The 24609-nt window shown below is 39.6% G+C and overlaps 1 protein-coding gene across 5 annotated transcripts in view; it reads left to right on the forward strand.

Moving 5' to 3' along the window:
• The first annotated feature begins 5654 nt into the window (after positions 1-5654).
• Positions 5655-24609, forward strand: part of BLTP3A (bridge-like lipid transfer protein family member 3A) — a 64280-nt gene continuing 45325 nt past the window's right edge. For 3 of the 5 annotated variants that reach the window (XM_025418496.3, XM_035697618.2, XM_049092044.1), the window contains exon 1: positions 5655-5954. In XM_025418496.3, coding sequence (XP_025274281.1) covers positions 5911-5954 — 44 coding nt within the window. In that variant the 5' untranslated portion in view covers positions 5655-5910. Of the gene's footprint in view, positions 5955-6147; positions 6277-9131; positions 9274-24609 lie in introns of those variants that run through there. The other 2 variants (XM_035697619.2, XM_025418497.3) reach the window with 2 other exon arrangements.

A 24609-nucleotide genomic window follows, 5' to 3' on the forward strand; every position in this document is an offset into this window, starting at 1 on the left:
CCACCCTTCCCCAAACTCCTAGGGTGGTATCAGAAAAGGCCAAATAGGGAGCTGAGATTATCATCCCCTATTAGGCAATAACAAGCCCTCCCGAGAGTCAGAAGAGGGCTAATCAGGACTTTAAGGATTTTCAGCAATGTCCAGTGGTAATGAGGCTGCATATACCCCCATGTCAGTGGAGGCCTTGTGAGAAGCATTAATAAGGCAGTCTGCTATACCTTGCTAGGAAAGAATTAGCTGAGTCCTACTAGAGAGTCAGAACTCCCATCTTAGCAGTAATAAGGAACCCTTCCCTGGGTGTCCAAGGAGGCTAATTGTCAACCTGGACCTCTGTTTTCACCTGACCATAACAAGAGGTCCCCTCCCCCTTTTGCCAGACCAGTGTGAGAAAAAGCAAAACAGAGGGTTTAAATAAGATCCCAAGTCTTAGAACATAATATGAAAATGTTCAGGTTTCAATCTAAAATCACTCATCATACCAAGAATCAGGAAGAATCAAATTGAATTTAAAAAGGCAATCAATTGATATCAATGCCAAGATGGCATAGATGCTGGAACTATTTGACAAGGATTTTAGAGCAGCCATCATAAAAATGCTTCAATGAGCAATTATGAGTATGCTTGAAACATGAAGAAATAGAAAATCTCAGCAAAGAAATAGAAGACGTGAAGAAGAACCAAATGGAACTTTTGGAACCAAAAATTAAGTAAATTCAGTGGATGGACTCAACAGCAAACAATCAGTAACATGAAATAATCAACTTGAAGATAGAATACTAAAAATATCTGATGTGAACAACAGAGAGGAAATAGACTAAAAAAAAAAAAAAAAAAAAAAGCAAATCTTCATGGGCCTGTGGAACTATAAATAAAAGATTTAACATTCAGGGATCCCTGGGTGGCACAGCGGTTTGGCGCCTGCCTTTGGCCCAGGGCACGATCCTGGAGACCCGGGATCGAATCCCACGTCGGGCTCCCGGTGCATGGAGCCTGCTTCTCCCTCTGCCTGTGTCTCTGCCTCTCTCTCTCTCTGTGTGACTATCATAAATTAAAAAAAAAAAAAAAAAAAAAAAAAAAAAAGATTTAACATTCATGTTGTAAGAGTCCCAGGAGAAGAAATAACCAAAGAAGGTACTGGAACAAATATTTGTTGAAAATGTCCCAGATTTGCAAGAAACATAAACCTATATAAGAAGTTGAGTAAACCTCAATCAGGATAATCTTGTACTTTTCAAGATTTTATTTTTAAGTAACCTCTGCACCCAGTATGGGGCGCTAACTCACAATCCCAAGATCAAGAGTCACAGGCTTCACTGACTCAGCCAGCTGAGCAGTCTTCAATCAGGGTAACTCAAAGAAATCCACACATCAAGATATGTTGGAATCAAACTTCTGAAAACTAAAGACAAAAAAAAAAAAAGAAAATATCCAGAGAAAACGACACCTTATTCTTGAGGGAAAACATTTTTGAAGGACAGATTTCTCATCAAAAATTATGGACGCCCGAGGGAAGTGCAGCACTTCTTTCAAGTACTGAGTCCAATATCCAGTAAAAACGAGCTTCAGGAATGAAGGGGAAATAACAAATGTCCTCTGATGAAGGAAAACTAAGAGAATTTATTGCCAGCAGACCTACTTTAAAAGAATGGCTAAAATGTCTCAAAACAGGGAACAATAAATGAATGAATCTTACAACATCAGGAAGGAAGAAAGGACAGTAAGCAAAAGTATGGGTAAGTGTAATAGACCTTACTTTTTTTGAGTTTTCTAAATTATTTTGGATGGTTGAAGCAAAAGATTGTAATATTGATTAATGTAGCTCCAAATGTATGTAGAGAAAATATTTAAAGCAATTATACTTCTGGGAAGGAAAAGAGACCGAAAGAGAGGTCAAATTTCTGTACTTCACTTAAATTGGTAACTGGCAATACAGTAGGCTGTGATCAGATTATGATAGAAATAATGTAATAACTAGAGAACTAAAAGCTGTGCACCTAAAAGTTACCAAAGCTATACAAAAACATTATGGATTCAAAATTATTTCAAAACTTCTTACAAAGCTACAGTAATCAAAACACTGTTACTGGTGTAAGGATAGATACAGATGAATGGAACAGAAATGAGAATCCAGAAATGGATTATTGCTTTTATCAGCAACTAATTTTCACCAAGACATTCCAATGGGAAAGATTATTCTTTTCAACATATGATGCTAAAATAACTAGAAATCCACATGATATCTAAATGAAGTTGGTCCCATTCATCACATCATATACAAAAAAGTTAGCTCAACATGGATAAAATTCCTAAATGTCAGAGCTAAAACTGTACAACTTTTAGATGAAAACATAGATGTAAATCTTCCTGACCTTGGATTACAACTATTCCATAGGTGTAACACCACGAGCACAGCAACAACAACAAAAAAACTGGATATCATCAAAATTAAAAAATTTTGTGCTTCAGGGCTGGCTCAGTCACAAGAGCATGTGACTCTTGGTCTCAGGGCCGTGAGTTAAGCCCCATGTTGGGTGTAGAGATTACTTGAATAAATACATAAACTAAAAAAAATTTTTTTGTGTGTACTTAAAAGGACACACAGGAAAATGAAAAGACAACTCACGGAATTGGAGAGCATTTTTGCAAATAATATATCTGACAAGGAACTTGTATCTAGAATATAAAACTGCAGCTGAATGATAAAAAGACAACCCAATTTAAAAGGGACCTGAATAGACATTTCTCCAAAGATATACAAATGGCCTATAAGCTAAAAGATGCTGCGCACCATTAGCCATCAAGAAAATATACGCAAATTCTTAAGCAAACATTAACAAATATAATTCAGCAATATATGAAAGTAATATACACCAGGCCCAAATGAGATTTTAAGGATGCAGGCTGGTTCAGTATTTGAAAATCCATCAGTGTAGGAGTGTGTGGGTGGCTCAGTCAGTTAAATGTCTGCCTTCAACTCAGGTCATGATCTCAGGGTCCTAGGATTGAGTGCCCTGCTCAGCAGGAAGTCTGCTCTCCTTCTTCCTTGGCCCCTCCCCCTCCACTCTTGCATTCTTTCTCTCAAATAAATATGTATAAAATCTTAAAAAAGGGATACCTGGGTGGCTCGGCGGTTGAGCGTTTGCCTTCAGCCCAGGGCGTGATCCCGGAGTCCCAGGATGGAGTCCCACACTGGGCTCCCTGCATGGAGCCTGCTTCTCTCTGCCTATATCTCTGCCTCTCTCTCTTTCTCTGTGCCTCTCATGAATATATAAATAAAATTCTTAAAAAAAATAAAAAATAAAATCTTAAAAATCCATCACGGGACTCCGGGGTGGCTCAGCAGTTAAGCGTCTGCCTTCGGCTCAGGTGTGATCCTGGGATTCCAGGATCCAGTCCCATACCGGGCTCCCTGCATGGAGCCTGCTTCTCCCTCTGCCTGTGTCTCTGCCTCTCTCTCTCTGTGTTTCTCATGAATAAATAAATAAAATCTTAAATCCATCAATGTAATCTACCATGTTAACAAGCTGAAGAAAAGTCACATGAACATAACATTCAATGCAGAAAAAAGCATTTGAAAAAATTAAATTCTTGATAAAAACTCAAAAATAGGAATAGTGGAGAACCTCCTGAATTTGATAAAGAGCATCCACAAAAAAATGTACAATTAACATTTATACTTTATACTTAATGGTGAAAGACTGAATGAGTGCTTTTTCCCTTAAGATTGAGAACACAGAGTATATCTACTGTCACTGTAACAGCATTCCAACTGGTCTTAAGGGTTAACTTCCTTCCAGTTCATGCACCCCTTGCTTGCTGACTGAAGTCCCTTGGTCTGTAGTAGACCTAACATAATCTTGAGATTTGCAGACCACTGGCCTTGAGTGAAGGATGCAACTTTCCCAGAAGATAAAGTCTGACTAAATTTGAAAACAATTGCCACTGATGGGAGTAAATATGTTCAGGGTCATGTCAACAAAGGACTAACCTTTGGCTGGGCACTTGTTTCTTCTGCACATAGCCCTCCTCCCTTTACCCATGACTTCCCCTTTTAAAACCTCCAGTTTCCCCTCGGTGGAGAGCCTCGGTCTTTGAGATGTTAGTCCACCATCTTTCCAGGGGGCCAGCTTCCTGAATAAAGCAACCTTTCCTTTCCCACCATGACTTGTCTTCTGAGTATTGATTTTCAAGTGGTGAGCAGCCGAACCTGAGTTCAGAACCGGTTCTCAGTTTATCACCAGTTCTGCTACGCAAAGTGCCAGGAATTGTGGCCTGCTTAATAGATGAAGAAAAGGAAATAAAAAGCATTCATATCAGAAAGGAAGAAATGTTCTGTATACTGAGTGTATTAATGTCAATGTTCTGGTTGTGATATACTAAAAGTTCTCAACATGTTGCCCTTTGGGGAAACTGAGTAAAGGACACAAGGTTCTCTTTGTATTATTTCTTACAACTAAGAGTTAATATACAATCATCTCAAAATAAAGTGTTTTAAGTTTAAAAAATGTACGGATTGGGCCCAAATTCCTCTTATTTTTGTATGCTTTGCAGTCTTAGTATTGCAGGGAAAGATAAACACATTCAAACTATAGGTTAGAGTATACTCTAAGTAATTCTCCTGACTCTGTCTCTGCCTCTGTGTCTCTCATTAAATAAATTGTTTAAAAAAGCAATTTGGGGATAACTTGTAGGGAAAATTGAACTTTCCATAAGATACACATAGGAATGCACGAAGTTTGTAGATTGTTTAAAAAATTTAACATTTATATAGTTGACCATGCTTGAACTGCCTCTGGAATCAGGTAACATTGTATTATGTGCATATATTACCTAGTCACAAAAATGAATAGGTGGCCAGATTTCCGATAAGCATATCTCAGTATTTTACTCAGGTTTTTGTCATAAGATTCAAGTCCAGAAAGCTGCCACCTTTTCACCTTTTGACAGGTTTTACAGGTGTCCCCAGCATACGGATTACACTTGAAAGTGTATGAACGACATAGAATGGACGTAACTCTGGATCCAGAGGAAGAATCCTTGAGTCCTCACCCTGAGTTTCACTAAGTAGTTGTGGCCTTGGGCAGAGTTTTTCAACTATTTTTCCTAGGTTCAGTTCCTTATGTATTGAGTAAACATTTGCCTATTGGTTCGCCTGGCGGAGGCTAAGAGGGGCAGAGAGAAGATGGTGAGGTGCTCCCTCCCCAGCTCTTTCGCACAGAGCAGCAGACCGAGGTGGTTGTAAGGGCCGGGGAGGTTCTTGAGACCACTTGTCACTCCTCAGCCCGATTCCCGGAGTAGAGTTAGTCGGTGCTCAGCAAGCAATGATGAACGTGCGAAGGAAATGAATGAGAAATGGACGGGGCACTGCGCAATTGTCTAGAGAATTCCTGCAAAAAATTACAAACATGCAGCCTTTCCCGTACGCTTCAAAGCACCTGCCGGAACCTGACACACTTCAGAGGGGAAGACTTTCTGGTCTCGGTGGGTGGAGAGAGAGGCGGACCGCGCACGCAGCGCAGGGAGCCAGCCCGGAGCCGCCCCCGCCCTCCGCCCGCCCCGCCCCGCCCCGCCCCGCCCCGCCCCGCCCCGCCCCGCCCCCACCCTCCGCCCGCCCCGCCCCTCGCCGCGTGCGCGCGCCCTTGTCGCCGCGCGCGCCTCGGGCCGCTGCGAGCCGGGCGGGCTGCGCGCCATCTCCGCGTCGCTCCGGGCTGGCGGCCGCGGCGCCGCGCGGGGGTTGGGCTCGCGGCGGAGCTCCCGGCGCCGGGGCAGGGGCGGGGGGGCACCATGGCGGCGGCGGCGGCGGCGGCGGCGCCATCTGGTCCCCGCGCCGCGGCGAGGTGACGGGCCGCCCCTTCCCGACTGAGGAGGCCACGGCTGCCGGCCTGCCCTCCACGCGGCCGCGGCTCCGGCATGGCCGGGATCATTAAGAAGCAGATCCTGAAGCACCTGTCCCGGTGAGAGCGCCAGCGCCGGCCCCCCGCCGTCCCGGGCCCCGTCCTCACCCTCGCCGCCCCGCCCCCCCCCCCGTCCGCCCTCCTGCCGGCCCGAGCCGGGACTCGAGCTGGACCGCCCCCCGCCCCCCGCCCCCCGCCCCCCGCCGGCCGCCGCGCCGCTCTGCCCCTCTTCGCCCCGGCCCTGCGGTGCTGGGCGCCTCTGCCCTTGCGGGGCGGGGGTGCCGGGCTTTCCCTCCACTCCCGCAGCCTCCCGACGCCTCCCGCGCTGGGTCACCCCCTCCTCGCCGCGCGCCTCCTAGACGCCCAGACGGGCCCCGGGGAGGTGAGGTCTCCCCCGGCTGCGCGCCCCCTCGTTTCCTCTCCGCGTCGCCGGCCCCTCTGCCCGCCTCTTTGCCCGCCCCACCACCCCCTCCGCTGCTTCCTCTCCTTCCTGGTACCAGCTCCGCACCAGACTCTTCATGCTCCGGCCCCTTCTAAATAACCCATTTTCTGCTCGGATTTCCAACTCCAGCACTGGTGCTCTGCCTCCGAGGAGCTCCAGCTCCTCCACTTCTTGGTTTGGCCGACCCTGTTGCTTCACCCCTGAAGTGGATACGATCCTTACACCCAGGGCCGTTCCCTGATCTCTTTTCTCTCTCCTTTGCTTCTCTTCTCATTACACAGACTAAATGGAGAAAGGTCATGAGAGTTGGGCATAAAGTTTCAACAACCTTCCCTTTAAGATGTGGAGGATTTTTGACAGCCTGTGAAAAGAATTAACCAAGTCCACTTCTCTGCAGCCATTTATTAAGCTGTGTTATGTCTCTCAGTAGTTTTGTCGGTCAAAACCGTTTTCAGGTGTGCCTGGGTGACTGCTGACTCCTGTGCGATTTTGCAGGTTGTCAGAACCGGTGTCCACAAAAATTGGAAGCAAGCCTTCCATTTCGTTTCCACTCTTTATTCCAGGCAGGTGTTGGAGATGCCTTAATACTTTTAGCCAGCCTTGTATCTCAAGGGGAGGGTGATTCCAGCCTTGTCCACGCTGCTTTCCCTGAGGTAGGAATAGGGGATTGGAGCCAGTCAACAGGGGACACAGGGGCCTTGCACTAATCTGCCTTCCTGGTGTTCTCATTGCCTCCGTGAGTGATATGTGAGACACTTTTGCTGCCACTGCATCCCTTTTTTGGCTGACACTCTGGCTTATTTACTGTTGCTTTGATTTTAGACTTTAATTAGTAATTAGATTCAGATACACCTGTTGGTTAATCACCATCCTATAAAAGTAAAAGCGAATTGGAGGCTGGAGCCAGAAGGTGCCTTCAGACCCTTTACTCTGATTGACTATCTAATAAATTCTTTCTTAGGTAGCATTCATCTGGGTGTTCCATGAATTTGGTTGTAGAAAGATTTAAAAGTAGGACTAGTGATTGTGAAATTGTATAGAAAATTTAAAGGAAAACTGTTCATTTGAATAGAGTCAGAGCATTTTAGGATTTAGAGATGATCTAAGCTAACATAGCGTTGTGTTTTAGAGTCCAGACTCTTTCTGGTTTACTTTCTTCAATTGTAAAATGAGGATAATAATAATCTAACTCACAGGGTTATTATTTTTTTAAAGATTTTTTATTTATTTATTTGAGAAAGATAGAACATGAGTAGGGGGAGGGCTAGAGAGAGAGGGAGAAGCAGACTTCCTGCTGAACAGGGAGCCCAGCTCAGGCTCGATCCCAGGACCCCAGGATCATGACCTGAGTAGAAGGCAAGCACTTACTTAACCCACTGAGCCACCCAGGTGCCCCTCAAAGTGTTATTTTGAGGGTTACATGAATAAATATATGTAAAGACTTAGCACAGTGCCTAGCACATAGAAAGTGCCCAATAAAACAGGAGCTATAGTTATTTTTGGGGCTACCACTTGTTTGACAGTTTGATATAAGCCATAGACTTCTCCAGAAAAATCCACATATGCAAATAGGTAGTTTTTTATGTAAATTCTGGGGGAGAGTTTTGAACTTCAAAATTACATGCCTGAATCCTGCAAGGCATCCTGGAACTAGGTGAAGAACCCCCGACTAGTTCCACTCCCTCATTTTATGTCTGAAGAAACTAAAGCCTAAAAAGGATAAACAACTTGCCCAAGTTGCAATGGAAGGTAAGGTAGTGAAAAAGAACCTAGCTTTTTTTTTTTTTCTTTCTTTCTTTTTGTTTTAAAGATTTTATTATTTTTAAGTAATCTCTATACCCAATCCAGGGTTCGAAATCATAGACCTGAGATCGAATTGCTCTTTCCACCGACTAAGCCAGGCACCCCTAGAACGTAGGTTTCTAATTCTGATATGTTTTCCCCTTTAGTGCACATGTATTCTCTGCATTCGCTATGAGTATAGAGTTTTTAAGGGAAAATTTTAATATGATTTCTTTGGGAGAAATTTCTGGTTTCCTCAGTGTTGTGTGGTTGACTGAGGAGGAAGAGGAAGAGAAGGTTATTTTGGGCTGCAGCATCAGGGCTCCGGGAAAAGGTGGTAGGACATGGACCTGGAAGATGGACGGTCAAACTCTTTGGGCCTTTCTATTTGTTTATCCTGGAAAAATGGCCTAATCATGTATGACATTTGTATCTCTGTATGGTCTCTATGATACCTACAGAGGCTGGCCCACCTGGGGCGGAATTATAGCTTCCTTGGCTTGCCAAATCTCATGGGGAAAGAGAAGAGAAGGTATATGGAGTTACTATGTTAAATAAACATTTGTAGGTGTTTAATAATTACTTGATGATGATAGTGCCACTTGACCTGGAGGAGAGTGTTTTAACAGCAGGAAGGATATCCCAGTGACTCTCGTGTTTAATTTTGGTCATGAAGTTTCGGACATTACTAATGTTTTGTTGGAATGCATCTTCGTTAGTAGTATTCTGGTAAACAAGATTGGAGGGAGGTGGTCTTCAAGATATTTTCTTTAAGTGCCTGCACTAGGCCCAGGCCCTGATCTGGGCACCAGGGATTCAGCAGGGAAGAAATATAAACATCTTTTAAGGGCTTTAACCTATCGTTTGGATGACTACTGTGTAGTACAAGTAGCTGCAATGCACAGTATTCTTTTAAATAGACCCAGGAAGAGACCTTTGCTTAGAAACCAAAGTAATCATTTAAAAAATAGCCAAAATTGATTTTTCACTAAGTTGGATTATTCTTGTTTTAGCTTACCTTAACTAATGACCTTTCGTAAGAAGAAATGTGATTGATTGTCAAGTAAGTCAAGGGACTAAGGCTCATGGGAAGAGCGTGGACTCTGGAGCCAGAGAAGCCTGATTCACCCTCCAGCTCTGCCACTTAATGAACAGGTCAGCCTTTCTGAGCCTTAGTTTTCTTATCCATGAAAGATGAGAATAAGGAAGAATGTTACGTAGCTAGCAAAGTTTTTTGAGAATTAGGGATAAAGTATTTATTATAATACTTTATAGCATATAAGTAGCATGTAAGTAGGGTTTAATAAAGAGTAGCTATTATAACATGACTAGAGAAGTTAGGGACACTGCCATGGTGTTATTGACAGTAACCTACCTGACTGGCTTTTTTAGAAACCTACCAGAAGTCTTGATTATTTAAATAGCAGCAGGAAATGTGACTCTAAGTGACAGAAACACAGCTGATAGACATGATAGATATTTTAAAGACATAAGTATTTGGTGAAATCCAGAAGCATACAATATTTCAGAGTCCTCTTGGAGGATAAGAGAGCCTGCTGTGAGCTCAGCCCTCTTAGTTCCTGATCAGTGCCTCCCTTCATTATTATTTTTCATCCTGAAGAGATCTTCATGGCCAGCTGCCAGTGAACAGAGGGGAGCTACAGGCTCAGAGAGGCTGACTGCTAGCCCCGGGTCTGTGTAGGGAAGGATTTGCAGGAGTAGGCTCAACTTCTAGGTCATGCCTCTTTGTACTAGACTTTATTTATTATCACCTTCATTTCCTAAATAATTATTTTGTTCATTTCCTAGTGATGGTCAAATCATATATGTCTTTGTTTCCCTTCTGCATTTTTTTGTGTTGCTTCAGAATAAAGCTTTTTTTTTCTTAGCAAATAATAATAACCAACTGCAAATAAGCACTTTACATGTCTTATGATGATGTAACTCTCAGACTAATCTTATGAGGTAGTTACTAGTCCTACTTTATAGTTGAAGAAATGAAGCACAGAGAGGTTAAGCAACTTGCCCCAAATCATAACTATTAAGTGGTGGAACTGAGATTCATATATAAACACTTCAATTCTCTTTATGACTCTGCTGCTGTTTGCTTCTCATCTACTGAATATACTCTTGCCACCAGCATCCATGTGAAGAAACGATATTGCCAGCAGCTATGAAGCCTTCTTGTGTCTTCTTCTGTCATTATCTTTACCGAGGGATGACCACTGTCCTGAGTTCTAACAACACATATTAGTTTTGTCTGTTTTTGTACTTCATATAAGTGGAATCATATCGTATGTATGCTTCTATGTCTGGCTTCTTTAGCCCAACATTATTTTTGTGAGATCAATCCCTATTGTTGAATTAAGTTGTAGATCCTGCGTTTTTATTGCTGTATGGCATTCTATTATGTGAATATACCTCAATTTATTTATATAATGTACTACTGATGGACATTTGGTTAGTTTCCCAGTTTAGGGCTCTCATGAATAGTGCTGCTAGGAACATTCTAGTATATATTCTTTGGTGAACAAGTATACACGTATCTGTTGGGAATATACATAGGAGTGGAATTTCTGGATTATAGGATATGTATATGTTACATTTTAATAGATACTATTTTTTTTTAAAGATTTTATTTTTATTTATTCATGATAGTCACACAGAGAGAGAGAGAGAGAGAGAGGCAGAGACACAGGCAGAGGGAGAAGCAGGCTCCATGCACCGGGAGCCTGACGTGGGACTCGATCCCAGGTCCCCAGGATCGCGCCCTGGGCCAAAGGCAGGCGCCAAACCGCTGCTGCCACCCAGGGATCCCTAATAGATACTATTAAACAGTTTTCCAAAGTGGCTATACTAATTTGCTCTTCCACTGAAAGTGTTTGAGAGTTCTGCTTACTCTTCATCCTTGCCAACACTTGGTATTTTTCATCTGTTTCATTTTAGCCATTCTGGTGGATGTGTTTTGAAAATTTATTTACTTCAGCAGTAAACCAGATGGCCACTTTGTTTTTGCCTCTGTTTAGTTTTAAAATTCTGATTTATTTGTAAATTTTAGTCACAAGCAAATGTCGGAACACTGAAAACAAGATCTTTTTGGAGCAATGTTCAAATTAAGCAGGTTCAATAAAAATAATTAGGGTAATTTATAACTACAAACCCATAACATATCTTTTTTTTTTTTTTTTTTTAAGATTTACTTATTCATTTCAGAGAGGAAAGAGAGAGCATTCACGGGGTGGGGAGAATAGCAGAGGGAGAGAAAACTCAAGCAGACTCCATGCTGAGTGCAGAGCCTGATCTGGGGCTTGATTTCACAACCCATGAGATCACTACCTATGACATCACCACCTGAACCAAAATCAAAAGTTGGGCATTTAACCAACTGCGCCACACAGGCACCCCTAGCCCATAACATTTCTTACTTGGAATGGATCTGAGGCTTAGTTCCCTGTCAAAATAGCTGTCATGTACATTAAGAAAAAGGGGGTGCTATTCTTCAGGCATTTGGGTTTTTGTTAAATATTTGGTCTGCAGACTATCCTGGATATGAAATAGTTACACTCAGTTCTGTAAGCTGGGCACCCCATTTGCATAAATTTTTTTTATCTTTACTAAAGAAACTAAAGAAACTAAAATTTGAATTTCATAGCTTTTGTATTACAATCTTTACACCTTTCTAGGGTCTATTGTAAGATGTTGTCTCACATCTTAAAAGGTAACATTTAAAAGCAATACAGATTCAAAGCAGTGCTTGTATATGTATCTGACACACAACAGCTTAATGTGTGGTGCACAAAGAATGAAATTACCTGCTTTGAAAAATTGATTGAGAGGCACATCAATGTAGCAGAAAAAACTAGGACTTCATGAAGAACATTTTCCAGTATTTATGGGAGCCCCATACTCCAGTAGAGTCAATCAGTATCTATAGTAAAGGGGAAAACTTAGGTGTAAAGTAATACACATTAGAATTTAGGTAAAAGATAGGTTGTTTGTACCTTTTTGCCATAGAACATTGATGGTGAGAAGTCAGTATGTTTAAGTCTCTTACTTATGGATGTAGTATGTTCTCAGATTCTAAACTTGGTATTTGGAGTGTGTATTCCAGTAGAAATAGTGTATTAAATGTTGACTAGGTTTCAAGTTAGTCCGCAAAACCCATAATGGGTTAACTATAATATCAGCTCAGTAGATGGAGTTCTGGGTCTTGGTTGTTAGGGAAACATTTGAAGGAAGGGTGGAGGTGAAGGAGAGGAAGAAAAACGTTTTTTCTCTCCCATTTCTTGGAGTAAGATCTTTTAGATTATTGAGATCATTTTATCTCAGCAAGGAGTTTTTATGCTTGTGATTAAGGGGTGTGACCAGCATTTAGTCAGCAGGCTTGAGATGCTGATATCCAGTTTGCTGAATAATCTCACACAAAGAAGCATTGTCCTTTGTCATTTTTGAATTTTGAATATTTGTTTGATGTATAGGTGAATTACCCGTTTATGTAAACCTAGAATCTAATTCTGTTGTAATAAACACACAATATTGTAAGCTTTAAACTATAGTGAATGTTCTAGACAGCAGCTACCATGAGGGAAAATTGTTTTGAACTTTACCAAATGTTTGTCATTATTTTAGAAAATATTGTTACTCTGGGCAGCACCGCTCGTGGAAATGAATCTGTTAGGGTTGAGAAACACCAATTTACACTAAATTTTGCAACACTTGAAGTTTGCTCTTGATATACTCTCTCTTCCCTTGATGCCTCTTTCCTACCTCTTAAAGCCCTCCTCATGGACCCCATCACCCCAATTCTTCCCTTAGCCCTCCTCACTTTTTTTTTTTTTTAATTTTATTTATTTATGATAGTCACATAGAGAGAGAGAGAGAGAGAGAGAGAGAGGCAGAGACATAGGCAGAGGGAGAAGCAGGCTCCATGCACCGGGAGCCTGACATGGGATTCGATCCGGGGTTTCCAGGATCGCGCTCTGGGCCAAAGGCAGGCGCCAAACCGCTGCGCCACCCAGGGATCCCAGCCCTCCTCACTTTTACACCAAAATTCCCAGTTCTTTAGGTTATATGATTTCAGCTAAGTCAGCAGGGGATATGGAGATAGTATTTTTGGAGCAGGAATGCTACTCTAATTAGACCAATTCTAATTCAGAATATGTCCCACAGGGTCAGCTTTCTTAAGTTACAGTTACTTTCATAGCTTTTAAATCCACAGATGCTCTGGAAGTTCCCAGTTTGCTTTTAGTTTTCCAAAAATGGTTTCTAATTGGAACCATTCTATTTGGGATGGAGCAGCCATTTGTGGCATGTATGAGCCCTTTGAAAGTTGGAGAATTCCAATATATAGAAAATCCAGATAAGAGTTGGCTAATTTCATTCAAGCTGAGTGTTTCCAGCCCTCTGGTTTAGTGCTTTCTCAGGCAGACCTGAAAACATGTATTTCCCTTTTCTAAGAGAAATCTGTTTTTATTTTCTATTTCTCTTTATTTACTTCTTTCTTTCTCTCTCTCTGAAGTCTATGAAAGAAGGGTCTGCAGTTCAGGAATACATTTCATTTGAGAATTATGTCTTACTAGATTGATGGGAAGTTACAGGCATGGATGGCAGTGTATTATGAGATACCCTTTTCCTGAACCTCAGCAGAGTCCTCGTTGTCTCCCTTCCTTTCAGGTGGAGTTGGCTGTGGCTCCTTAGTTCTCTGAGCCCACAGGAGAGTTTCCTCAGTCTCTTTGAGGAAGATTTGCTGCAAGATAGTTGGATGGTCAGCTGCAGTTGGTGTGTCAGCCATTCTCAAAGGGAGTCTAGCCTTCCCCCAGATAGCCCCATACTCTGGGCTGCCTTTGGGGACTCTGTTTCTGAGACCATTTATTCATTGATTCTATCAGGAAACTTTACTGACCACCTTAATTTTATGGTAAGAGCACTAACAACTCGAAAACAAATGAGAAAAGATTCCCTTTCAGGGACTCCGCTGCCTAAAGTAATAGACCTGTAAACAGCCCAGTAAGGCATTAAGAAGTACCTGTGGAGCCTGGTGGGGGGGCACAGGTAGTCAGGGGCTGAAAGGTGATGCCAGGCAGAGGGAGTTACATGAGTAATGGTACAGAGTTGAGAAACACTAGGGGATCTTTAAGAGACTACATATGGTTCTGTGTCACTTGTATGTAGGATTTGAGGGTGGAACATAGCTAGAGATAATATTGGAAAGATAGAGGCTGAATCATAGATGCCTGTAAACTATGTATAGGCATCTAGATATGGCTCAGCTTGTTCTCTATTCCCATTGATCTGGGTCTTAGGCAACTGAAACTTCTCCAAAACTCTGTGATTCTGTTCACTTTGTTAAAAGTGAGAGAAATGGAGGAAAAAGAGAGATGGTATAGTGTAGTTAAGGCTACAAGTTCTTGAGTCATGCTACTTGATTTTGAATCCTGGCTTGCTATGATCTTGGATAAGTTATTTAACATTTCTATGCTTCAGTTCTCTCCTCTATAAAATGGAGATAATAGTTGTCTTTTATATCATAGGGTCATTGAGAGAAGTAAATTAATTAAAAATGTATATTAAAGTACTTATTAGGATCGTGTTTGGAATAAAGTAAGCAACAATTAAATGTTAGCTACTATTTTATTTTATTTTATTTTATTTTATTTATTTTTTAAATAATACATTTATTTTTTATTGGTGTTCAATTTGCCAACATACAGAATAACACCCAGTGCTCATCCCGTCAAGTGCCCCCCTCAGTGCCTGTCACCCATTCTCCCCCACCCCCCGCCCTCCTCCCCTTCCACCACCCCTAGTTCGTTTTCCAGAGTTAGGAGTCTTTATGTTCTGTCTCCTGTTAGCTACTATTTTAAAAATAGTTTTTGTTCTCAGAGAAATATCATCCTTCTTTTTCATTTTCCTGTTTATTTTTTTATTATAAAAGCTTCTAGACAGAGCTTTTAGAATATACTAATCTCTCTCTCTCTCTCCTTAAAAACCTTGCACTTTCTAATTGTCTCCAACAGGAAGGGTATGCCTTCTACTTCAGCTTCACAGATAAATTTATTTCCGTGTTTACATATGACAATTCTTTTTATTTTTTATTTTTTTTTACATATGACAATTCTTTTTTTTTAAATCATTTTTTAAATTTTTTTAAATTTTTATTTATTTATGATAGTCACAGAGAGAGAGAGAGAGGCAGAGACATAGGCAGAGGGAGAAGCAGGCTCCATGCACCGGGAGCCTGATGTGGGATTCGATCCCGGGTCTCCAGGATCGCGCCCTGGGCCAAAGGCAGGCGCCAAACCGCTGTGCCACCCAGGGATCCCACATATGACAATTCTTAAACCTGGTTTAACACGTCTGGTTTATCAGAGTATTATAGTTGGTTTACAGTGTGTGAAAGAATGTGGATGGATTGTTGGATATGCCCTTTAGTTCATTCCATCTGTTCGACAATTATCATTTATTTGCTCTGTATTATCAATAAACATTGATTAAGCATTCTTATCCTAGACTTTGTGCCAGACACAGATCTAAATGAAACAGTTCTAGCTTTTGAAGAACACATCGTCCTTCTTGGAGTTAGAGACCTTCATTTTTATTTTAAGCTCTTTGTTTCCTCCACAGCTACTTATATGATTTGTACCTATTTATTTAAGTGAGTGAATGTGCTACTATCTTAGGTATTTGTTCATTGAATGATCTCTGCAGGGGAAACTACTCAAAGGTTTGCCAGGGCTTTTCTTTCACCATTGGATGTGAAAGATGGCTCATTTTGAGGAGTCTTTGCACCCCCCCCGGTCCCTCCCCCCTCCACTTTTTAAAAGTAGGCTCCATGCCCAGTTTCAATCCCAGTGTGGGGCTTGAACTCACAACCCTGAGATCAAGACCTGATCTGAAATTAAGAGTCAGATACATAACCAGCTGAGCCACCTAGATGCCCCAGAGCAGTCTCTGCCTCTTAAATAAGCTATGTTAGGGCCAGTTCTGCTCAAAAATTAAAGACAGCCTTGTGTATGCAATCTTTTTTCCTCAGTTTCCTCCTTGAAAATTTCCAAAGCTCAGATAATTTATATGCCATACTTCCCTAAATAATTGACGCTATGCCATGAAGAAATATGTTAACATTCAGTATTGAATAACCAACAATATCTGTTAGAACGGTCCTTTTCTGAGCATTAACAACTACAGTTTCTTTTTTTTTTAAGACTTTATTTGAAAGAGAGCACAAAAGGGGCAGAGGGAGAGACAGAGGGAGAAGCAGACTCCCCACTGAGCAGGGAGCCTGATATGGGTCTTGATCCCAGGACCCTGAGATCATGACTTGAGCCGAAGGCAGACACTTAATTGAGTGAGCCACCCAGGTGCCCAAGTATTCAGTTCCAGAAGAAGACTGGCTTGAGACACATGGCTGGTACAGTTGTGTAGCATGTGACTCTTGATTTTGGGGTTGTGAATTCGAGTCCCATGTTGAGTATAAAGATTACTTTGAAAAAAATAAAATCTTAAAAAAAAAAAAAAAAAAAAGACTGGCTCAAACCAGAGTATTAGGACTTCAGCTAAATAGGCTAAGTTTTAGCAAGATTCCAGGCTTATGGAAGGGAATTAGAATGTTCATCAGGTTACTGTTGAGCATTAAGGAAAGCGCGCTTCACAGTCTCCAGAACGTCAACTGGCCTAGTATTGGAATGGGAAGTTAGGGTAAATGGCAGTGCTTCAAGTCATTGGCTACATAACTACTGTGGATGTGGGGAAATTTGTATAATTGGTTACAGTGTAGAGAGTGTAAATCAGTATCATACTTATAGGGAGAAATTTGGCAATATATGTTAAAATGTAAAATGTACAATTTTACTTTTATGAATTCATCCTACAGAAGGAACCAAACAAGTGAGCAAAACCTAGAAGGCTATTTAGTGAAATTAATGTAAAAGAGCAATCAGTAGGGACTTTATTAAATAAATTATGATATTCCATACAGAGGAGTTGCTTGTAAATAACTTTCCAATTATTTTTGTCAATTATTAAAAAGTACTTAAAAATTTGACAGTATAAAATGCCCAAGATATATTGTTTATTGAAAATAAACACAAGTTTTAAAAGAGTATGTATGGAATAATTCTATTTTATATATCTATCTAGATATATAATTACTTCCATGTATTGGAAATTCATCTTTTCCTTTATACCTTTATATATTGTTTCAATTTTTTTATGGTAAACACTTCACCAGCAGATCAAGACGGTGATTTCTCTATTACTGTCTGTCATACTGTTTTGAGATGGTACATTTGTGCACATCTAGTCATATGTATTTTTTGGTAACTCACATCATGGTTGCCTCTTGGGATATAATACCACTGAGATTTAGTGGAAAGGGTTCTCCTAGTAATATAGGTATATCTTATATTGATCTAGCTCTTTCTCAGATAAAAGTTATGAACTCTGGACAGTATGTAAAAAAATAACTAGTTGAAGACATTGGAAAGTGACCAAATCAGGCAGAAATTGATAGGAAACTTGAAAGATGGGAATTGTACTGGCATGCTTCTCATTTGTACAATTCTTTTGCCTGAGGATACTCCCCAGTTTGTCATGGTGGGTGGTGGCTAGAACTCAAGCAAAAGTCTATAGTTTTATAGTTTGGGGAGTTGGAGGATTGAGTTTAGGACTAAAAGAGGGACTGGAGAATGAGGGGAGAATTCTCAGAGAGGAGGGAACAACAGAAAAGGGAGTCCTAAAATCTGCTTTTAAATTCTGTCGAAATCCTTGGCATGCATGGGGAAAGGCTTCATGGAGCCTAGAAAAGGGGTAGTTGGAAAGGTGAATGAATTGAGTTGAGATTTAGCTGTTGCCCCTTGTGGGGGAGACAGAGTTTGGAGTATGAATCTAGCCAAGTTAATTTCCCAGTAGAATAAAATTCATTCTTCAGAGGCTGATAGACAGAATTTGGAATCCTAATAATGTTCAGTATACAATAATAAATGACTAGATGTGCAATGAAGGAAAATACGACTCATTGTTGAGAATAGCTGTCAATAGAAATTGACTCCAAGATGACTCATATTGGAATTTTCAGACAAGAACATTAAACTTGGTATTAATAAATGAACAGGTGGAGAATCTCAGCAGAGAAGTGGGAACTATAAAAAGAACCAAATGTAAAATCTAGAACTTGAAAGTATAATATCTGAAATGAAAAATTTATTAGATGTGCTTAACAGCAGATTGGAGATAGCTAAAGAAAGAGTTGGTGGACTTGAAAACAGAGTAGCAGGAATTATCCACTCTGAAGAGAAAAAAAGATTAAAAAACGAAAACAGCCACAATGACTGTGGGGCATTATTAATATATACATAATTGGAGTCCTAGTGGTAAAAGAGAAGACATCTGGCAGACTGTATTTTCCAAAGATGGCTGCAACAGTAGCTACTATCCTACATGTTCCTCTCTTGGCCAATAGAATCGAGTTGGAAATGACATCCATGCTACACAGAGCAACCTATGTAAGTGCTCCTAGTTAATAGCCCTGGCTTTTAAGACGTTTCAGCCCAGGAACCAACAATGTGAGTGAGGAAGCCACTAGGTGATCCCAGCTGCCAGTCATTCGTTGGTGTCCCAGATGAGGCCCCAGAATTCATGAATCAGAGTAAAGCTATCTCAGTTGTTCCTTGGATGAATTTCTAATGCATAAAGCCTGTGAACTTAATAAAATGCTTACTGTTATATGGAGCTAGGTTTGGAGTGATTTGTTATGCTGTAGTAGATAACTAAAACAAGACAAAAATATTTGAAGAAACAATGGCTGACAACTAAGCAATAAAAAGATTAAAAATGAGCAAAGGATCTGAATAGACATTTCTTAAAGAATATGCATAAATAGCCACAAATATATGAAAAGACACTCAACATTATCAGCCATAAGGAAATGCAGATCAAAATTAAAATGGCTACAAGGATGACTGATAAAAAAGATAATATAATAGTGTTGGTGAAGATAGAGAGAAATAATAACAAATGTTGGTGAGGATGTGGAGCAACTGGAACTCTCAAACACTGCTGATAGGGCTATAACCTGGTGTGGCCACTTAGGAAAACAGCAGGGCAGGTCCTCAAAAAGTAAAATGGAGTTACCATTTTACCCAGCAATTCACTCCTACATATATACCCCAAAGAAATAAAAGCATATGTCCACACAAGGACTTGTACTTGCACGTTCATAGCATCGTTATTCATAATATCCCCAAAGTGGAAACAACCCATATGGCCATCAGCTGATGAATGGATAAACAAAATGTGGACTATCCATACAATGGAATATTTTTTACCATAAAAAAGAAAGAAGTGCTGATTCCTGTTACAACATGGATGAACCTTAAAAATGTGCTAAATGAAAGAAGCTAGTCACAAGAGACCACATATTATGTAATTCTATTTATATTAGAAAATATATAGAGACAGAAAATAGAATAATGGTTACCAGATTAGGGGAAATAGGGAAAATGGGGATGATAGCTGAAGGGTAGTTTTTTTTTTTTTTTTTTTTTTTTTGGAAGAGGGTAATGAGAACATTCTAAAATAGATTAAGCTTATGGTTGCACATCTCTGTGAGTATACTAAAAGCCATTGAATTGTACATTTTAAATGTGTATATAGCATGTGAATTTCAGTAGAGCTGTTACTAAGAAATAAGAGCTAAAAGTTCCAAGTTTGGTGAAAAACATTTATAGAATCCAAGAAGCTCAGTCAACCCTAAGCAGGATGGATGCAATGAAGACTACTCCAGGCACATCATAGTCATGTTGCTAAAAACTAAAAGAGAAAAACTTAGGAGCAGCCAAAGGAAAATGATTTATCACATAAAGGAGAACAGTGTTCTAAATTAATGGCTCACTTCTCATTGATAACAACGGAGGCAAGAAGACAATGGAATGATATCTTTAAAATGCTGAAAGAAGCTTTCAACCTAGAATTCCATATCCAGCTTAAATGATTTTTAAAAATGGGAAGTAAAGGCATTTTTAGACAAATGAAAACTGAGAGAATCCTAGCAGTACAAGAGATAATGAAGAAAGTTCTTCATTTTGAAGAGAATTGATACCAGAGGGAAGTTTGGATCTTTAGGAAAGTGAAGAATGCTGGAAATGTAGGTGTAAAAGACTATATGTATATTTTTTATTCTCAGTTTCTTTAAAAGTCAAGACTTAGGTCTAACACTATTTTGTGGGTCTGTAACATATGTACAGTAGTCCCCGTTATCCACAGTTTTGCTTTCCATGGTTTCAGTTTTCTGTGGTCAACTGCAGTCTAGAAGCAGATTATCCTCCTGACATATCAAAAGGACAGTAGTAGCCTGACACGTGTCATAGTACCTATGTCAGTCACCTTACTTCAACTCATCCCATAGCCATTTTATCATTTTACATCATCACAAGAAGAGTGAGTACAGTAAGATATTTTGAGAGAGAGAACACATTCACATAACTTTTATTACAGTGTATATAGTTGTTCTATTTTATTATTGTTAATCTCTTTGCCTAATTTATAAATTAAACTTTATAATAGTTCTGTATGAAAAAAACCCCAGTATATATAGGATTTAGTATATTTCAGGCATTAATTACAACATGCCTGCAATTTCAGGCATCCACTGGAGGTTTTGAGATGTAGCCCTTGTGGATAAAGGGGGACTACTGTAATATATATGACAGTTATAGTCCAAAAGTTGAAGGGAAATAAAGAACTATTTTGTTGCAAAAGTTCTTACATTTTTATGTGAAGTATTACAATATTAACTGTGAGTAGATGTGATAAGTTAAGTTTGCATATTGTATCCCTAGAGCAGTCTCTCCGTCTCTCTCACACACATGTATAAAGATGTATAGCTAAAAAGTATGTAAAATAATTACGATGAAATGCTAAAAATAATTAGGTTAACCTAAAAAGAAGGCAGCAAAGGAGGAATAGAGGGGAAAAAATCAAATGAAACAGAATGAATGATAAACCAAAATCCAGCCAGTAAAAAGAATTACATTAAGTGTAAGTGAATTGACCACTCCAATTTAATGGCATAGGTTGTCAGACTGGATGAAAGATAAACAGGTTGAAAGTGAGAGGATGAAAAAAGGTACACCACCATGTGAACAGTAAGCACAAGAATGCTGGAGTGGCTATATTATCATCAGACAAAGTAGACTTCAAGACAAAGTTTACTACTAGAGATAAACATTTCACAGTAAAAGGATCATTTCATTAGAAACACAGTCATTAATGTATATGAGCTTAATAAAAGTTTCAATACATATGAAACAAGGAGCACCTAGATGGCTCAGTTGTTTAAGTGTCTGACTCTTGATTTCAGCTCAGGTCATGGTCTCAGGGTCATGAGATCAAGCCCTGCATCCGGCACTATGCTCATGGAGAGGGTCTGCTTAAAATTCTCTCTCCTCTCCCTCTGTCCCTACTCCCTGCTCACACTTGCACATGTGCTCTCTCTCTCTCTTTCTAAAATGAATAAATTCTTTAAGAAAGAACAGTTAAAAAAATAACACATGAAACAAAATTAAACAATTAAAAGCAGAAAAGGGCAAAGCCACAATTACAGTTGGGTGTTTTTAATACTCTTCTCTCGGTAGTTGATAGAACAACTTGAAAAATATCTAAAGATACAGAAGATCTGGGGTGCCTGGGGGGCTCAATTGCTTAGGCATCTGCCTTTGGCTTAGGTCATAATCCCAGTGTCCTAGGATCAAGCCTTGTGGGGCTCTGCTCAGTGGTGAAGCTGCTTTTCTCTCTCCTCCTCTTCCCTCTCCCCTGCTTGTGCTCTCTGTCTTATTCTCTCTCAAATAAATAAAATCTTTAAGACAAAACAAAAAATGTTTATTAAAAAAAGATGTAGAAGATCTGAATAACATGCATTGCCTTGCCTAATTGACATTTATAGAACACTGCACATAACAACTGAAGAATAAATATATGTTCTTTTTCAAGTGTACAGGGAATGTTCACCAAAATAGACAATACATTAAACTATAAAATATGTCTCAACACATTTCAAAATATTGAGAAGTTACATAGTGTATTCCCTAACTGAAGTTTGGAATTTAATTAAAAATCAATACCAATAAGATAACTGGAAAGGGCTGCAAATTAGGAATATTTATTTATTTTTAAAGTTTTTATTTACCTATTTGAGAGAGAGCACAAGTGAGGGGCAGCGAGAGGGGGAAGCAGGCTCTACACTGAACAGGGAGTGCAGCTTGGGGCTCAAGGACCCAGGGATCACAACCTGAGCTGAAGGCAGACACTTAACTGACTGAGCCACCCAGGCACCCCCAAATTTGGAATATTTAAAATAACATTTCTAAATAACTGATGATCAAAGAAAAACATTATAAAAGAAATTAGAAAATATTTCTAGCTAGTTGGCAATAAAAATTCAACATATTAAAACCTGTGGGATGAAGTAAAGTGAGTAGCTTTAAACACTTCTATTAGGGAAAAATTTAAAAATCAGTGGTTGAACTTTCCAACTTAAGATGATAGAAAAAGGGATCCCTGGGTGGCTCAGTGTTTGAGCATCGGCCTTTGGTTCAGGTCATGATCCCAGGGTCTCGGGATCGAGTCCCACATTAGGCTCCCTGCAGGGAGCCTGCATCTCCCTCTGCCTATATCTCTGCCTCTTTCTGTGTCATGAATAAATAAGTAAATCTTAAAAAAAAAAAAAAAAAAAGAATGTTGGAAAAAGATGAGCAAAATAAACCCAAGTAAGTAGAATAAAGGAAAAAGTAGAAATCACTGAAATTGAAAATAGGAAAAAAAAATAGGACAAAAATAGAGAAAATTAATAAAGACAAAAGGTTTTTTTTTGAATATCAAAATTAACCTTTAGTGAAACTGATCAAGAAAAAAGTCATAAATACTACCAGGAATGAAAGAGAGGATATAGATAGATCTTACAGATGTTAAAAGGTATTGAGGGATATTATGAATATCTTTTGTCAAAAAAAATTGAACAACTTAGATGAAATGTACATAATTATTTGAAAAAAATAACTTACCAGACCATTTAAGTAAGAAATAAGATTCATTTAACACGAATTCCTTAGGGAAATAGAGAAGGGAAACACTTCCTATCTTGTTTAACATGTGTCCATCATAACCTTGGTAACAGAAGCTTGACAGAGATGTTGCAGACAACAACATGAATGTCTATATAGAAATCTTGCGGCTTCTTAAAGTTACTAGAACTGATATGTTAGCAAGGTTGCGACATACAAGATCAATTTATATCAAGTTTCAAAAAGATTGGAAATGAAGAAGTAAAACTCTTTTCACAGATAAAATTTTTTACGTAGAAAATCCAAAGGAACCTACAAAACAACCACTAGAGATAATAACTGAATTTTTAGTAAGTTTGTAGGATACGAAGTCAATGTAGGGGCACCTGCTGGCTGGCTCAGTCAATGGAGCATATGACTCTTGATCTGAGGGTTGTAAGTTTGAGCCCCATGTTGGGTGTAGAGATTACTTAAAAATAAAATCTTAAAAAAAAGGTCAATATGAAAATATCACTTTGATTTCTGTCTTCTAGCACTAAACATTTAGAAAAAGTTTTTAAAGTTTCCTTTTAAATATTCCTTTACTACATAGATAGATACACAGATAAATTGAAGAAAAGATGTATACTGAGAACTATAAAACATTGCCTAGAGAAGTTAAAAAAGACCCAAATAAATATGCTTACTTTGATTGTATACTGTGTTCAAGAATAGGCTGACTCAGTTTTGTTAGTATGTCAGATCTCCCCACAAACTGAGCTATTCAATCCTAATCAGAATTTCATCAAGTGCTTCCCCCCCCATATAAAGTCGCAGTCTGATTAAACAATTTTTTTTTAATTTTTATTTATTCATGATAGGCACACAGTGAGAGAGAGAGAGGCAGAGACACAGGCAGAGGGAGAAGCAGGCTCCATGCACCGGGAGCCTGACGTGGGATTCGATCCCGGATCTCCAGGATCGCGCCCTGGGCCAAAGGCAGGCGCCAAACCGCTGCGCCACCCAGGGATCCCCTGATTAAACAATTTAGTGGAAATGAAAAGGACCTAGAATGGCCAAAATAATCTTGGGAAAAGAGGCAAAATGAGGTTTATACTTTACTTTCCATCACATCCAGAATGGAAAAACTGATAGCTACTTTAGTGATTGAGATGTTTTGTTTAGATGATTTGGGGGTCCTATGTTTAAATCAATAGCTTGATGTGTTATTTTTTTTGCTAAAAGGTATGCCTGTGGTGTGGCTGAGCAGTGAAAATACTTGATATGGCTTTGGGTAGAAAGTTTAGAAACCAAGGCCTGAGCTGTGATCACCTTAGGAGAAAAAGTAGTAAAGGAAGCAAAGTGTGCTTGCAGTCATTTTTGCTTTTGTGGGGGTTCAATTTCTATGGAGCCTGAAGCAGACTGCTTATTGCAACTTACTGACTGTATTACTAAC

This window comes from Canis lupus, chromosome 12, assembly GCF_003254725.2.
Source record: "Canis lupus dingo isolate Sandy chromosome 12, ASM325472v2, whole genome shotgun sequence".
Taxonomy (NCBI): domain Eukaryota; kingdom Metazoa; phylum Chordata; class Mammalia; order Carnivora; family Canidae; genus Canis; species Canis lupus.